The 18439-nt window shown below is 34.9% G+C and overlaps 1 protein-coding gene across 1 annotated transcript; it reads left to right on the top strand.

The window, feature by feature from the left end:
• Positions 1 to 12964: 12964 nt before the first annotated feature.
• Positions 12965 to 15495, top strand: LOC109207806 (plasma membrane-associated cation-binding protein 1-like). Its single transcript, XM_019370798.1, has 5 exons — positions 12965 to 13128; positions 13350 to 13484; positions 13816 to 13905; positions 14027 to 14111; positions 14840 to 15495. The coding sequence occupies exons 2-5, from the start codon at positions 13374 to 13376 to the stop codon at positions 15223 to 15225; spliced, it is 672 nt and encodes a 223-aa protein (XP_019226343.1). The 5' UTR covers positions 12965 to 13128; positions 13350 to 13373; the 3' UTR covers positions 15226 to 15495.
• Positions 15496 to 18439: the final 2944 nt, after the last annotated feature.

Genomic DNA, 18439 nt, shown 5'->3' with positions numbered 1-18439 from the left:
AACCAGTGTCTTGCCTTGGGGTGCGCCCGTGTTGTTTGTAAAGAATAAGTATGGATCAATGAGGATGTGCATAGATTATCGGCAGTTGAACAAAGTCACCATCAAGAACAAGTACCCATTGCCGATAATTGATGACTTATTTGATTAGCTTCAGGGTGCCAAGGTATTTTCAAAGATTAATTTGAGGTCTGGCTACCATCAGTTAAGGATTAGGACATCTGATGTCCCTAAGACAGCTTTTCGGACTCGATATGGGCATTATGAGTTCCTGGTGATGTCATTTGGTTTGACAAATGCCCCAGCAGCATTTATGGATTTGATGAACTGGGTGTTACAGGCTTACCTGGATTCTTTTGTGGTTGTGTTTATTGATGATATCTTGATCTACTCCCACAGCCGAGAGGAGAACGAGCAGCATCTTCGGGTCGTACTTCAGACTTTGAAAGACAGCCAGTTATATGCTAAGTTTTGAGAATAAGAGTTTTGGTTGAGATCAGTTCGTTTCTTGGGTAATGTAGTATCAGCAGAGGGTATTCAGATGGATCCTAAGAAGATTGAGGTCGTTCAGAATTGGCCTAGACCTACTTCAGCCATAGAGATCCATAGTTTCTTGGGATTGGCGGGTTATTACAGTCGGTTTGTGGAGGGGTTCTCATCTATAGCAGCCCCGTTGACCAGGTTGACCCAGAAGGGTGCCCCGTTCAGATGGTCGAATGAGTGTGAGGTGAGCTTTCAGAAGCTCAAGACAGCTTTGACTACGGCGCTGGTGTTGGTGTTGCCCACAGGTTCAAGGCCCTATACAGTGATGCATCTCGTATTGGACTTGGTGCGGTATTGATGCAAGGTGGCAAGGTTATTGAAATGCTTCACAACAGCTAAAGGTTCACTAGAAGAATTATCATGTTCATGACTTGGAGCTAGCAGTCATTGTTCACGCGTTGAAGATTTGGAGGCAATATCTATATGGCGTGTCGTGTGAGGTGCTCACGGATCATAAGATATTGCAGTATTTGTTCAAGCAGAAGGAGCTCAATTTGAGGCAGTGGAGGTGGTTGGAGCTATTGAAAGACTATGATATCACCATCTTGTATCATCTCGGGAAGGCCAATATAGTGGTCGATGCTTTGAGTAGGAAGTCAGCTAGTATGAGCAGCCTTGCGTACATTCCAGTTGGTGAGAGACCGCTTGGATTAGATGTTCAGGCCTTAGCCAATCAGTTCGTGGGGTTGGATGTTTCTGAGCCCGATCGTGTTTTAGCTTGCACAGTCGCTCAGTCTTCCTTGTTTGAGCGTATCAGGGAGTGGCAGTATGATGACCCTCATTTGCTTGTCCTTAGGGACATAGTGCGGCACGGTGATGCCAAGCAGGTTACGGTTGGAGATGATGGAGTTTTGAGGATGTAGGGTCGTGTTTGTGTGCCTAATGTGGATGGATTTCGTGAGTTGATTCTAGAGGAGGCCCACAGTTCCTGGTATTCTATTCACCCAGGGCGCTGCCAAGATATATCAGGACTTGCGGCAGCATTATTGGTGGAGGAGGATGAAGAAGGATATTATTGCATATGTAGCTCGGTGTCTAAATTGTCAGCAAGTAAAGTACGAGCATTGGAGACCTGGTTGTTTGCTTCAGAAGATAAAGATTCCTGAGTGGAAGTGGGAGAGTATCACTATGGATTTCGTTGTTGGACTCCCACGGACTTAGAGGAAGTTCGATGCAGTTTGGGTTATTATGGATAGACTGACCAAGTCAGCGCATTTCATTCCTGTGGCAGTTTCCTATTCCTGTGACATTGTTCGTCTTCACGGTGTGCCCGTGTCTATCATTTCTGATCGAGCTACGTATTTTACCTCGCATTTCTGGAGGGCAGTACAGCGTGAGTTGGGTACGCAGGTCGAGTTGAGCACATCATTTCATCCTCAGACAGACGGACAGTCCGAGTGTACTATTCAGATTTTGGAGGATATGCTCCGCGCCTGTGTTATCGACTCTGGAGGTTCTTGGGATCAGCTGTTGCAATTTGCTGAATTTGCCTACAACAACAGCTATCAGTCGAGCATCCAGATGGCTCCCTACGAGGCATTATATGGTAGACAGTGTCGATCGTCGGTTGGATGGTTTGAGCCGGGGGAGGCTCGATTATTGGGTACAGATTTGGTACAGGATGCCTTGGATAAGGTTAAGATCATTCAAGATAGACTTCGTATAGCTCAGTCCAGGCAGAAGAGTTATGCGACCGTAAGGTTCGTGATATGGAATTCATGGTCGGAGAGAGAGTTTTGCTTAGGGTATCGCCCATGAAGGATGTAATGAGGTTTGGAAAGAAGGGCAAGTTAAGCCCTAGGTATATTGGGCCTTTTGAGATCCTTGAGCGAGTGGGGGAGGTGGCCTACAGACTTGCGTTGCCACCGGGTTTATCAGCGGTACATCCAGTATTCCATGTGTCCATGCTTCAGAAGTATCACGGCGATCCATCCCACGTGTTAGATTTCAGCACTGTCCAATTGGACAAGGATTTGACATGCGAGGAGGAGCCGATAGCTATTCTAGACCGGCAGGTTTGTCAGTTGAGGTCTAAGAGTTATCCTTCGGTTCGAGTGTAGTGGAGGGGTCAGCCTGTTGAGGCAGCTACTTGGGAGTCCGAGTCCGATATGCGGAGCAGATATCCCCACCTTTTCATCAGCTCAGGTACTTTTCTATATCCGTTCGAGGATGAACAGTTATTTTAGAGGTGGAGAATGTGATGACCCAAAAGGTCATCTTATGTTTTAGAACTCGACTCCATGTTCCGAGGCCTTCAAAACCTCATTTTATTCCTCCTCAATTTGCGTACACGGTCCGAGCATGTTTCTGGAAAGCTTTTATATTGAAAGTTGATAAAAATAATAATTTTTGCCTTTAAAAGTTGATTTAGTTGACTTCGGTCAACATTTTGAGTTAACGGACTCGGACTCGTATTTTGACAGTCCAGGTGGGTCTGTATCGAAATATGGGACCTGGGTATATGCCCGAAATCGAATTCCGAGGTCCCTAGCTCGAGATATAAATTTTTTATGAAAATTGAAAGACTGAAAATTAAATGGTTTAAGAATTTGGTTAACGTTTGATCTTGTTGGTATTGGGCCCGTATTTTAGTTTCGGAGCCCGGTACAGTTCCAAAATAATATTTATACCTTATCTATGAAATTTAGTGAGAAACGGAACTGATTTGATGTGATTCGGACGTCCGGTTGTGAAAATAGGAATTTCAAAGTGTTCTTAAGAATTTCATGTGATTTGGTGCTAAATTCGTAGTTCTAGGTATTATTTTGGCAATTTGATCACACGAGCAAGTCGGTATGATGTTTTTAGACTTGTGTGCATGCTTGGTTTGGAGCCCCGAGGGCTCGGGTGAGTTTCGGATAGGTTCCGGGATGTTTTAGACTTAGGAAATTCTGGTTTTTCTGCAGCTTCAGTGATTGCTGGTTTTCTTCTTCGCGTTTGCGAAGCTACTCTCGTGAACGCGAAGAGTAAACTGGAGGTGGGTGGGTTTTTTTCTACGCGAACACGTAAGCTCGGTCGCGAACACGGAGTAGCGGGGGTCCTACCCTTCGCGAATGCGACCGGCATCTCGCGAATGCGTAGAGTTAGGGATCTGGGGGAGGGGTCAGTTGTTCTTCTATGCGAGCGCGATCATTGGGTCGCAAACGCGAAGTCCAGGGGGGAGAAACCTTTCGCGAATGCGTAGTGAGACACGCAAACGCGTAGGCCTTTGGGCCGCTGTTTCTCGCGATCGCGACAGGCCCTTCGCGAACGCGAAGAAGGCCTGTCCAGTGAATTAAAAACAGACCAGAAACGGGAATTTTCAAAATTTCAAAACTCTTTCCCTAGAACTCGACCTAGGGCGATTTTTGAAGAGGGAATTCTACACCAAATCATAGGTTTGTACTCTTTAACTCATTTCCTTCAATTTCCATCATCACCCGTTAGATTCCTAGTCCTAAACCGTGTTCTTTCATGGTAGAATTAGGGATTTTTGGAAGAATTGGAGGGGGGGGTTTGCAAATTGGGAATTTAGACCTCGATTTGGGGTCGGATTCCGGAACTTACATATGCAGGCTCGGGGGTGAATGGATAAATGAGTTTTTGTCCGAACCTCAAGTTTTGACCAAGCGGGCCCGGGGTGGATTTTTGACTTTTTGGGGGAAACGTTGGGAAACCTAAATTTATGTATTGAAATTGATTCTTTTAGCAATATTTGATGTTACTAAGTTAATTATGGCTAGATACGAGTGGTTTGGAGGTGGAATCTAGAGGAAAATCGGTAATTGAGCAGTGAGTGGCCTGTGGATCGAGGTAAGTGTTGTGTCTAACTTTGACTCGAGGGATTAGGAATCCTTGACTTCATTGCTATGTGAAAATCCATGTGAGTGGCGTATAGGTGAGGTGACAAGTACCTATGCCCCGCTAATTTATCTGTTTTGCCTATTTTCTTCCCGGTTTTATTATATTGTCTTCCCTGCCTTAACTGCTACATGCTTTACTGGTATTTCCATGCTAAATTGCTACTTGTCAGACATTGTTTTTCATTGTTGAAGGTATTAGCTACCCCGTAGTTTCATTGTCACATATTATTGGCTTAAGCTGGTTTATCGGTGTTTTATGGTATATTTTGGATTGGTTTTGCTGAGTAGTATTATTTGTGTGAAGTTTCATAGTGTACAAGTTTTCCGTTTGCTTTGGTTTGAAGTTTAAATATTGTAAAGAGTTTTGAGTTAAATTGTGAAATTTCTGTACTTATTGAGTAAATGATGCTGATATGGTGGGATCGGGTTGCGCGCCGCAACAAGAGGTATAAGGGTTATATATTGAGGAGGAATAAGGGTGAAATGCTAGTATACGGTGGGATCGGGTTGCATGCCGCAACAGGAGGAATAGGGTGGATTGATATGGAGTAATAGGGTGAATATTCATATTGATATTGATATATGGTGGGATCGTGATGTGCGCCGCATCAGTTTATGTGTTTATGTATCTTTCTTCTACTGTGTGAGTTATTCTGTAGCTTTGCATTTCACTTAAGGATTGGTTATAACTGGATACCGATAAGACACTTGAGTTTTGTATTCATTCCTTGCAAGTTACCGCTTTATTTTGTCCTGTCCTTCTTTTTGCTTTTATTATACACTGTATGCAGGTTATATTGTAATTGCCCCGCCGTAGCCACGCCACTACCTCATCGAGGTTAGGCTCGGCACTTACCAGTACATGGGGTAGGTTGTACTGATACTGCACTCTACACTTTCTGTGCATATTTTGGAGCAGGTAGTGGCTGATCGAGAGGTCGGGTGCAGATATTTTCAGCTAGGAGCACCAAGGTAGTCCTGTTGGCCTCCGCAGGCCTTGGCGTCCCCTTCTATGCTTCTACATTTACTATTTTTACTTCCCTTCATAAACAGTTGTATCTTCTTTTGAACAAATGTTTGTAGCAAATCCTAGTGTGTTCGTGGATTGTGACACCGGATTCTGGGTAGTAATAGCAATAGTATTGGTAATAGTATATAAACAAAGAGGCTATTTACTTACTTCCACATTTTATTTCTACTTGTTTTAGCTTGTTTACGTTTAATCACTGAAACGTAAGGGAAATTGGTTAATAATACTCTAACATTGACTTGCCTAGCAAGTGTGATGTTAGGCGCTATCACGGTCCCGATGGTGGAAATTCCGGTCGTGACATACCCAAACATATATACATAACTATGCAGGAGGACGAGGCCGTCAGGAACGTCTACACCCAGCAATATACCAAACTGAACATGTACACAAGGCCGACAAGGCCACAATATTGACACACAAAACGTGCAGGATTTGTCCACAAGCCTCTAGAGATAATAGAACTATATCATGATCGGAACAGGGCTCCAAAATCTAGACCTGGTAACTCCGGGGGAGTGGAGCTTACCAGTCAAGCTGATGCCTGGCTCTGTCTACTGGGAACGTCTATCCGGTTGTCTATCAGAACCTACAAGCATGAGATGCAGCGCCCCTGACTAAAGGGGCGTCAATACGAAATAATATACCGAGTATGTAAGGCAATAGAATAATTGAAAGCTGAAACTGAACTGAAGTACATAGAAAATTGGAAGCCAAAGAATGCGCTGACATATACTCACATGTCCTGACTCAACACAATGCAATATAGTTATATCATAGCTAGACGACCACGTATAGAGCTTAATGTATCTCTCACTGACTAAATGGCCAGGCAACAGTAAACTCTCGCTGACCGTAAGGCCAAGCAAATATAAACTCTCACTGACCATAAGGCCAAGCAATAGTATCTCTCACTGAGCAAGTGGCCAGACAATAATATCTCTCATTGACCAAATGGCCATGCAAATATAAACTCTCAGTGACCATAAGGCCGGACAATATTATCTCTCACTGACCAAGTGGTCTAGTAATAATATCTCTCGCTGACCATGTAGCCAGGCGAATATAAGCTCTCACTGACCATAAGGCAAGGCAATAGTATCTCTTACTGTCCAAGTGGCTAGGTGACACTATCACTCGTGATGCTTCCTTAATACTTATTTTAACCCATTATTATCTCTGTAAATGTTCTTAAGCTCTCCATCTTATAGTGATTCACTTAAAACACATTCTAGCGTGAAAGTACAGGGTATAACACCTTCCTCGTTACTCCATGTATTTTACATCCATACAAAAATAGAATAGAATAGGATAGAGTGATTTTCTAATATTTATGGTGACTTGTCTTTTGCAATGATCAAAATGCCAATGATAAACAAAAGAGTAAGAAATAAGGTAATGACAGAACAGCTCATGTTTCTATACCTTCATCTAATTAAAAATAAAAATTAAATATAATAAATGGTGGTTTTGGTAAGCAATACAAGGTGTATTCATTTGCTGGTAACAGCAAGTTTCTCCAATGTACATCTTACTTTCTGTCCGTTGGCAGGACTACAAAATACTTTCTTCAAAAAGTTGTCAAAAATTATATGATACTGTCAAATAAATAATTTTGCTGCACAAAATGTATTTGTAAATTATATTTAAAACGAACATTAATTATTTTATTTTTAATTCAAAAAAAATTATATTGATTAAATTGAAATTCTTACCATATGGCAATCAGAAGTCACTAACCCAACTAATTGAGATTCATGCTCCATAAAGGTTATATAAGGAGGAGAAAATACTCCCTAGCGAAAAAAACTTCATTCACAAGGTTCGAATCCCAAACTTCGTATTAAGAGTGGAAGAATCTCATTCATCCCGCATTTCTTTTAGTAATATGCATCTTGTAATTTGATGTAACATCGAATACGAGTAAGTTTTAAACCATACAAGCCCCTCTCAAATTGTTTTATTTTGTAATTTGTAAGAACGAGCCCTAAAGAAAAGATCTTTCACTATTTAAAAGAGAAAAAACAAAGAAATCTGGAAGTTGTCAACAGATAACAATTTTGAACCATAAATCTCACAAGTTTAAATTTCACAAATAATTATGTCATTATGATTTTTTTTCCTACTAAAGTCACATAACTATATTTTCTAACTAAATAATCACTACACTTTGAGCTAATAACACAAAAGTTATAATTACCGAAAGACCCAACTTTCCTAAAAATAGGTGTGTAGAAAGAAATTTGGCCCTTGTACAAGTGGGTATTTATGCCTTTTTCAAATAAAAAAATACTGCATATGAAAGTTGGATTTTTTTGGTAATTATGACCTTTGTGTTAGTAGCTCAAAGAATTATGATTTTTGTATTAGAAAATATAGTTATTTAATTTTGGTGAAAAAAAGTCATAGTTATATTACCATTTATGAAATTTATTCCTTGATTTTATCATATGCTCCCTCTGGTCCATAATAAGTGACCAATTTGCTTTGGGCACACTCATTAAGGAAATATTAAATTCTAGACGAAAATAGTTCTGTGACTAAACTACCCTTCATTAAATGTTGCACCATAGTTATAGTAGCACTTACTTTTCTTCTCAAATGTGAGGAGTAAATGACTTTTTAGGGATACATACATAAGGGTAATTTTTGAAACACAAATTTTTTTCTTGATTATATAAATGGACACTTATTTTGGACCAAATCAAAAAAGCAAATTGGTCACTTATTGTGGACCGGAGAGAGTAATTGAACCTATTATATGACGCTAAAGGAAAAAGTATATATGCTGACAAGAAGATGATTACTTTGTTAGAATTCTATACATCGACAATCCAAAAAATATTTATAAACTAAATCACTTAAAAAGTAATTATAACTTTAAGTATCTCTATTTAACGCTTAGTAATCAGACTAAATGATAAGTGACTTAGAGCGTTTAAATTACATTAATAATACAAAAATTCTTTACTATATCAGTATATATTACTTAGTTCTTTTTAAAAGAGATTTTTTCTTTCCTATACCACATATGAAACCTTATTATCAAAAATGTGCATAGTTTCTAATTTACCCGCACTGTCCATATTTTTTCTACAGTTATTATACCAATCATTAAATACTAATTAATAGTAGCTTAATCTTCCTAATTTGTCGAGCTAAAATTGAGGAACAGAATATTCTAAAAAGATTTGGCGTAAATCAGATCAAATCATATTCTTCCAGATATTTCTATTTAGGCGCGCTACAATTATGGAAGTAAATATTTTTCCAGATATTTTCCACCATTGATAGCCATTGAAAAGCTTGAAAGCTTTGAATTCAAATTTGGGTTTTCAAAAATCATTATTTGTTTGGATTGGGTGTTGTTGAAAATAATCGAGAATAAGGTTTGGAGTTTATATCTCAATTTTGAGGGGTATTGGTGAAGATTAGACTTGGTTTTGACTGAAATTAAGATTGAAACTCGAAGAAGAAGAAGAAGAAGACATATTGCAGAAAGAAGAAGAAGAAGACATATTGCAGAAATTGTAGATAAATTGTAGATTATTTGTATTCTGATTGTAGATGCTTTATTTTCTGTTTTCACAAATAAAAAACGGCTAAAACTTCTACAAATCTTCTGAAAAAATGTAATTATGTCAAAAATTATAATTATGCTACAATTGGATGGGAATTGGGATATAAAAATTCAATGTACCCAGTTTGTAGATATTTTGTAGATAAATTGTAGATTATTTGTATTCTAATTGTAGGTGCTTTATTTTATGTTTTCACAAATCAAAAACGACTAAAACTTCTACAAATCTTCTGCTTAAGACGCAATTATGTCGAAAATGCCAATTATGCTACAATTGAAATGGGAATTGGGATATTAAAATTCAATGTATCCAGTTTGTAAATATTTTGTAGATAAATTGTAGATTATTTGTATTCTGATTGTAGATGCATTGTTTTCTGTTTTCACAAATCCAAAACGACTAAAACTTCTACAAAATCTTCTGCAAAAAACAGTCTACAATTTTTTTACAATTTTTCTACAATTTATCTATAATTTCTGCAATATGCCTTCTTCTTCGAGTTTCAATCTGAATTTCAGTCAAAACCAAGTCTAATCTTCACCAAAACCCCTCAAAATTGAGATATAAACTCCAAAATATATTCCCAATTATTTTCAACAACACCCAATCAAAATAAATAATGATTTTTGAAAACCCAAATGTGAATCCAAAGCTTCAAAGCTTTTTAATGGCTGTCAATGATGGAATTGCTGCTCTCTTGTCTCTTTGAAGGTTTTTTCTTCTTCATTCAGAAAATTTGAAGCTGAAGGTAAATGTGTGTATGAACTTTGAAAATTTGACTTCAATTTTGATGAATTTTGTTGTTCTTCATTGATGAACTTCAACTGGAGTAAAATGGGGAACCAACTTTGTTGAAGGGCTTCTTCAATTTTCTGTGAATTTAGAGGGAGAATTTGGTTTCAGAAGATGGAAAATGGTAAAAAGAACGTGGGTATGGGTAAAACGTGGGTGGGACTGAGGGGTTAGGAGAGAGAAACGTGCAGATTCCTTTAATTAAGGAGTAAAAAATGTACAATTAATTATACCCTTAATTAATTATGGTATAGAATTAGTAATTTGGTATACTAAGTGTAATCAAGTCAAACCTTAAACATTAAGGGTAATAAGGTTTCTTATGTGGCATAAGAATATAAAAATCTCTTTTTAAAAACAAAACAACAGAACTACTTAGAGGGCGTTCGGTGTACTTCCTCGTCATTAGTCCATGAATAATCTAGAGCAATCAACACCCAATATATTAACAAACCCATATTCCTTGTCTCCAACTCTTATTGTGTCTTAATTCCTTAATCACCTCTTTAATTTATAATCACCTCCATGTGCTTGACAACTTATTATCCTCACCCCTATGGCCCCACAATCAAATCATTTATCAAACATACATTCATCATTGATCCCTTTTAATTGAATTAACTTTCCAACCAACCCTCATCCCACGGATTAGGGTGTAGAAAGAAAACCGCCAAACAGTACCAAACCGATAATTCGAGTTAAATAGAGAAAAATAAAGTTTGATTATGATTTGGTTTGATTTGGTTTGTTGTTAGAAAAAAAAAATCCGACCATAAATGGTTTACTTTTGGTTCTAACTAAAAAAAAGTCAAACCGTAACCAAACCAACCCGACATTACATGTATACAAGTTTTAATATTATTAGTACATAAAATTAATATGTATAATTAAATTTATAAATATTTTGTAAGCTTTTTCATAGTTCTCTCTTTTAGTGTATTATTTCAAGCTTGGACTTAGAACTTTTGAATGATCAAATATGTTTTATAGCCTATAAAAGTTAGTAACTTAAATAAAGTCCAGAGCAAAATCAAATCAATACTAATGCTAACAAAAATAATTCAATCAATACTACGAATGAGAATAGTATTGGATATTTATTTTTTAGTTTTGCATTGGTTTAGATAGTGAAAAAACTTACTTTTAATATTATTTAGTCATGTAATTAATACTTAGTACTTATTAGTCATGCTTATTTTAGCATAATTTAGTACTTTTAGATTATTTTTATTTTTATGATGGCTTATTAATTAGCAATATTTATTTGATGCGATTTGTTGAGTATATATTTTAGTATAATCATGATCATCTCTCATTATTTTGTATTATTTTATTGGGTAACATCTTATATAGTTTTATTCTACTAGGACCTAAAAAAAATTAGAGCAAAAATTATATATTTTATGCTATGAAGATTTTGTCGGAAAAAACCCAAAAAATCCGAGAAAACCAAACAATTCGAGATTAATCGAGATTGATAAACCCGACTTTTGTTGGTTTGGTTTGGTTTATAAATTTAAAAATCCGAGACAATTGATTTGGTTTGGTAATTAAAAAATCCGAACCAACCCAGCCTACGTACACCCCTACCACGAATATATAGGGTAGAACTAGTGTGTAGGTTACGAGTTTGACCAACCGAATAACTTGATCTAAACTTTATATTTATTTTAAAAAATTTATTAAATATTAATTTGGTTTTCAATAAATTATAAAAGACAATAATTTCGAACTCCTAAACTTTAAATCCTAGCTTCGACATATACATCTCAATTTTAGTCATTCTATATTTATAAGTAGGTAAAAGTACTACTCCGTCAACTACTGATTGATTCGACCTGTTTGTTGCATTTTGTTCTAATTAGATATGCAATCCACTCTTTTTAAACAAGGAATAAAAATTTAGACTAGCTTAAAAAATAATTATTTTCCTTTATTAATTTAACAAATTTAATTGCATGATTGATACAAAGGATTGGTACGTGTGTTACACCAATTGTTTTGGAATTAGTGCTTGTCACAAAAAGAGATATTTATATTAGTTTGAACAATTATAAAGGGTCATAGGCCTCCACAAAGTTTAAGTATACGATTGAAAAAAGAATTAATATAAAGGGAAAATTATGTGTTAAATTTTTAAACTAATAAACACTTAAAATAAAAAAATAAAAAATAAAAAAGGTATAAAAGGTGCTTGACCTATAAGCCTCATTCGTGCAAACAATAAAACCTAGAGGATAAAACGTGCAAGTTTGTAAGCTCTTAAAATCAGATGGCAATTTATGTAATTTGGATTAAATAAGGAGGGTGGTTTTAACGGCGCAATTTGTTTGCGGCGTGATCTTTTTAGATCCAGCGAAGCCACGTGAGCAAGTTGTCAAGCTGGCTTGGGTCCCACTCCACCTCTGATTGAGCCGTTTGCTAGCTGTCAACGTCTTTTCCCATTTTGCCCTTCATATTCCCCTCCTGTCCACCAAATTCTCCACACCATCATTTGCTTTGCTTGGTCAATTATATAACATAAACCCAATATTTCTTAAATCGAAAGGACGATTATAGCCTTGAATAAGTTCGAGAGATCTTTTTCTTTATAACGGTAGTGTCAAGCTCAACTTATACATACTTCAATCATTTACGTGTACATGTTACCTCCCATTAGTATAGATATTGAGTAACTTTATTAATTAGCACTTAGGCAGATAAAAAGAAATTACTTAAAATTATTTTGTCTTCATTAAAATTTGAGCCTTAGTTTTCCATTTACTCAATCTATTGACCGCTAGAACACTTTTCATTTATGATATTACACTGAGTTTGTTATTATTTTATTGAACGCTAAAAGATATCATGACGTCTAAGTTCGTGAGACCTCTTATCCAAAGGAAAAAGAGGGTGATACATAATTTTAAATTAATATAAATAAGAAATTATTACCTATTGTAAGATTAGATTTAGTATATGTAAATCTTAAGGAATAAACATAAGTTAAAATTTACTCCGTTTATACCAAGCCAACAAATCAAATATATGTATTATTTAACCGTGTGATTAATAATAGATATTTTTATTTTTATTTTCATGGTGGGGTAGGTCATTTGGAGTGGGGACGAGGTACAAGTGTAAATAATTGGAAAGACAGGGAGTATTTGGTTGTAAATAAGTCTTTGTGCCAGGCCTTATATTTGGAAGCACAGTTGGCTACAAAAATAAGAGTTTTGCTAAATTGTCCACATATATATAAACACTAGCACAACAGTTATCTGTTTTATTATTAGAGAGCCAAAAGCTAAAGCCACAATTTGCAAACAAAGAGGAGAAAATTCAGTTTGCTTTCTTCATCCATGTAAGTAAAACAAACAACACTTAATTCTTTCTTGTTTTCTCTTCATTTTTAGTATTAAATCTTTTTTTTAAGTTTATTAATTTCATAATCTTATGCAAGGTGTTCACAATAGCAAATATGCCTAGTTCCTTTCTTCCTTTTTCATTTTTTATTTTTAATATCAAATATTTACATGTATAGCAAGAATTTTCAATATGAACAATTCATTTTTATGGCCACAGATATACATATTTAAAGAAATAAAGATGGGTTATTGGCAAGCCAAGGTTGTTCCAAAATTCAAGCAGATCTTTGACAAAAATGGACCAAAGAAGGCTGCTGCTGCTGAGGCATGCAAGATTTTTGACGAGGCTAAGGTAAAAATAAATTTATACCATCGCGTATTTTAATCTGCTGTAACAAATAATATCTTACTTGTATATCTTATTAGTCTCACTTATTATTTATTGTCTATAATTACTTTTTGGTAATTTGTGTGTGTAAATTTTTTTTACACTATCAGTCTGTAGAAGCTGAACTCTTCCTTTTATTCCGGGTCTTTGTAAAGAAATTATTGCAAAGAAGTACCTCATAATTTAAATTAAGCCCAAAAAAAAAAGAGGAAAAAAAATATAAAGACATGGGCAGGTAAATTTTTGTTTATTTACCTAGTTCTTATAAGCAAATTAATATGAGTTATTGTTTCAGGAGCAATACAGCAAAGAACTCGACGAGAAGAAGACTGAGCTCCAACCTAAAGTTGTTGAAATTTATGAAGCTGCTACAGTTGAGATCAAGGTTTTTATTTACATACTTTATTCAAATATTAAAAAGGAAAAAACTGCAGAATTACTATATATTATTGCAAACAAACATAGAACTTACTGCTCTTATTTCTTTATGATTAAAATAAAAACAGACTTTGGTGAAGGGACCAAAGGTTTCAGGATTGAAGAAACACTCAACTGAAGTCCAGAAATTCCTTGATGAGCTTGTCAAGATTGGTAGGCCTTCATTTCTTTTACTTAGTATTTGCAATATATGTACTTCTATTCCGTTTTATGTGACACTATAATTTTGTTATTCGGAGTCAATAAATTTCTTGTTTCATCACAATTTTCTTAATATTTTTAATTTATCTTTTTTGAATTATTGTTGCAGCTTATAATAGCACTTTTTCTACACAAAAATAATTAAATAGTTTGACCCTTACTCCAACCCCATCATATAAAATAAAATTGAGGAAGTACTATTTATTCCATTAGGATTTAATTAACTTGTATATATAGATATTAGCAGCATAAAGACTTATGCACACAATTTGTGTAACTAAACTTGTTGTCGTAGGTGTATGCCTTATTTTTCTGATAACTACTTCCACTTATTATAAAAATTATTTACTGTTGTTTTAGTATGTAATAAAAATTCTTTATATTAGAGTTTCACTTATAAATACTGATAGTTATAGAAATATTTATATTATCAATCAACTCAAAAGATATTTATAGGTAACTTTCATAAAAGTCATATTTGTAACCTTGATCAAACTAAGACAAATTTCCTGCTATAATAAATATGACTTGGTAGTGTAAATTTTCTTTCACGGTCACTATCACTATCGATATATAAAAGTTAAAACACTTAATAATTTTCATGGTGTATATGGAATTACACTCTTTGATTACATCATACAACTAATGAAACATTGATTTTTTCTTGTACTTCTATGAAGAATTTCCGGGATCAAAAGCAGTAAGTGAAGCAAGTTCAAACTTTGGTCCTTCCTATGTATCTGGTCCAGTTCTTTTTGTGTTCGAGAAAGTTTCCACTTTCATCGTCACAGAAGACAAGAAAGAAGAAGAGGCGGCGGCCCCAGTAGCCGCCGCCTCTGAAGCAGAAGCAACAACAGCTGCTCCTGTTGAGGTGAAGGAGAAAGAGATAGTTGTTGAAGCAGAAGCAAAGGAGGAAGAACCAGCACCAGCAGCTGCACCTGCACCTGCGGCGGCACCTGCAGCTGAGGTGGCACCTGCTGAGGTAGCACCTGCAGCTGACGTGGCACCTGCCAAGGTGGAAGAAGCACCTGCAGCAGTAGCAGCACCAGAACCACCAAAAGCTTGATGAATCTTTCAATTTGTTTGTCTCTCTGTGTAAGAGTTGATTTTTTATTTTATTTTTCTTTGTATTTTGATTTTTCTATGTTTTGTGGTCACTGTATAAGAAAGAAGACAAAAACATGATTTGTTATATTTTTTGTTAGTGTTTTCTCCCTTCTCTCTTTCTTGTGTTAGTTTGTACTTTGTACAATATTATCTCAAACATTGTCTATGTACATTTTTCAAAGTTTTTTCCTTCTGATTCTTCAGTACTATAAAATGTGCGTTGCTTTGATATAGTTTCTCATTTCCTTTTTCTCAGCTAACTTATTTCATGCATTCTTCTTCTTGATCGTCTTTAATTTTCTTTATGAAATGAAACTGAGACCACATTATACAATTTAGTCTAAATAATTAACGACGTGATTAAATTTTCTAAGTGTAATATATTCTTTGATAAGACAAAGTTTGTAGGTTGGTTGGGTTTGGATGGGGGTGGGGGGAATATCAACATCTAATTAATTGGGTATAAGAATTGTGGTTGATGTGATGGCATCATCGACAAAAAGATGTCGAAACTATGTCTACATTATATTGTCTAGTATATATATATGAACAAAACTACGATGTGCATTCAACTTCTACTACTACTATGTAAACTGAATATGTAAAACCAATTAAGGGTGATTGTGAAGTGGTAAGTATTTTTTTATTCTTAATTAGGGGTCTTTAATTCGAGCCGTGAGTATGGAATTGCCTTTGTTAGAAAGTGTTTTACCGCTTAATTCCCAATGTGGGACTTTTCAGTATGAATTTGGATTTAGTCAAATCCCAGTACGACTATCAAACACGGAATGAGAAAAAATGAATGTGAGAAAGATGATACAGTCAGACCTTTATGACAACATCCCTATATAACAAGCATTCATTATAAAAGTCAAATTTTCCTTAGAATTGATTTTTTGAGTTATATTTTACCTCTCTATAACAGCTTTTTACCTATAGCAGCAATAGCCATATTTATAGTAGACCGCTCTTTATAAAATTATCCCTCTATAACAGCTATACAGAATCTTTAAGATTACTAATAACGATTCTAAAAATGCACATTATCTTTTCCATTGAACAAAATTTTTATCTCGAATAAGACACAAGATTTGAAGATCTGCACATGATATATTTTTCATTGAATACCGTTTTGCTGAAAATTTGGACACGAATCTTCGTCAATTCAAACATTATATCGGTAGTAAGATAATAAAATCTATGAAACGGCTGCAGTTAAAAAGTTCTTCCATCAATCTTGAAAGAATTTATTTTCCTGGTAGCTAGCTCTAAAATGTGTTCCTTAGAGTTTAAATTTTTGTACGTTTAGTTAATAAATTTATTAATAATGTATTACTATTCTGACAAAATTACATAATAATGCACTCCATAAGTTGACCTTGCATTATTTTAGCCCACTTACAAGTTTGCAAATGTGTAGCCAAATATTAATAAGCTTAGGTCTGATTTTTTTTTCCAGCTTTTTTATTCTCTATATCTTCAAGCGTGAAATATTTCCATTCTCCTTTTTCCTCAAGTTTCGACATACCTATCACAACTAAGAAAATTCACAAACAGACGCGAGAAATCTAAAACCTCATCTTCTTTAATGCTAATCTTGTTACTTTTTGAATATGATTTTATGAGAAATTTGGAGTGTCTATTGTTTGAACTTATTAAAATTAGTCTAAGTAGACTGTATACAAAGTTTGAAGTCATTTAGTGGAGATTTCGAATAGTCTTAATCAAGAATTGCAAGTGAAAATCGTATAAAAAATTCGTCAGAAATGCTTATACACTTTTATACAATATTATACACTTTTATACAAAGAGGTATATATATATATATATATATATTTATTTATATATATATATATATATATATAGTTGTATAAAAGTGTATAAAAATATATATATAAAAATATATAAGCACAGTAGTGAAAATGTTAGTGATACACCATGTATATAGGTGTAGCAGTTGAAGAAGAAGAAGAAGAAGAAGAAGAAGAAGAAGAAGAAGAAGAAGAAGAAGAAATGTGAGAAAGCAGCAAAGAAGAAGAAGAAGAAGAAGAAGAAGAAGAAGAAGAAGAAGAAGAAATGTGAGAAATCCACCAAAAACCTGTAAATAATGTATCAGCCTTGTATAAAATAATGTATAAGATGTGTTTATACACTATTATACATTACTTATACAATATTATACACTATTATACACTATTACACAAATGAATCCTATTAATGGAGCTTCACTGGTTATTCTTCTTGTTTGGGTATCTTCTGAAATTCAACTCAAATCTACCTCAAATCTGCTCCAAATCACTTCAAATTTGAGTTTTGAACTTCCCTTGACGATCCCAATCAATTGGGCCAACACCCAATCCAAACAACTAACAAAATAAAAAAATTCAATTTCTGAAATTCAACTCAAATCTACCTCAAATCTGCTCCAAATCACTTCAAATTGTAGTTTTGAACTTCCCTTAACGATCCCAATCAATAGGGCCAACACCCAATCCAAACAACTAACAAAATCGAAAAATTCAATTTCTGAAGTTGAAGCTTCGAATGACCTTTAATGGTGACTCCAAAAATATAATTCTCTTAAGTGGTATTTTTTCTTCTCATCTTAATAGTGATTATCAACTTTGAATCTGGAAGGAGAATTGAAGAATATATATAATGATAGAGAAACTTTGGGGTGCAAAGTCGTGAAAGAGGAAGAAGAAGAAGAACCAAGAAAAGAAAAAAATAGGGTGGGCTAACTGGTGAAAAATAATTCTCAGATTATGTACAACCTGGGCTATATCAGGTAAGAGCTTCAAACGTGGGCCATTTTTTGATGGACTGTTGGGCCAAGTGACAAAGAGCGTAATTCCCCCTACTATTCTTCAATATATACCTAGTGAAATATGCATATCTTCTGAGACTTTACATTTGAAGGATTCTTTTATCTTTTATATGTATCATTAAAAAAAAATATTTGATTTTTGGATAAGTTTTATCCATAACAGCCAAAAAATATCTAAATGTCAAATGATGTTATAGGTGTATTATAGCTATTCGCTATAAAAGCCTCTCGAAACAAATAATATTGTTATTGAGAGGTTTGACTATAGACTATTTTAATAAAAGATCAACTGAGACGTATCATCGAACCAATTGGTACTATCCACTACTAGAAAATGCATAGGAAG

This window comes from Nicotiana attenuata, unplaced genomic scaffold, assembly GCF_001879085.1.
Source record: "Nicotiana attenuata strain UT unplaced genomic scaffold, NIATTr2, whole genome shotgun sequence".
In the NCBI taxonomy this organism is placed as follows: Eukaryota; Viridiplantae; Streptophyta; class Magnoliopsida; order Solanales; family Solanaceae; genus Nicotiana; species Nicotiana attenuata.
Note: the sequence above shows the minus strand (reverse complement) of the source record. Positions and strands in the feature narration are given on the sequence as shown.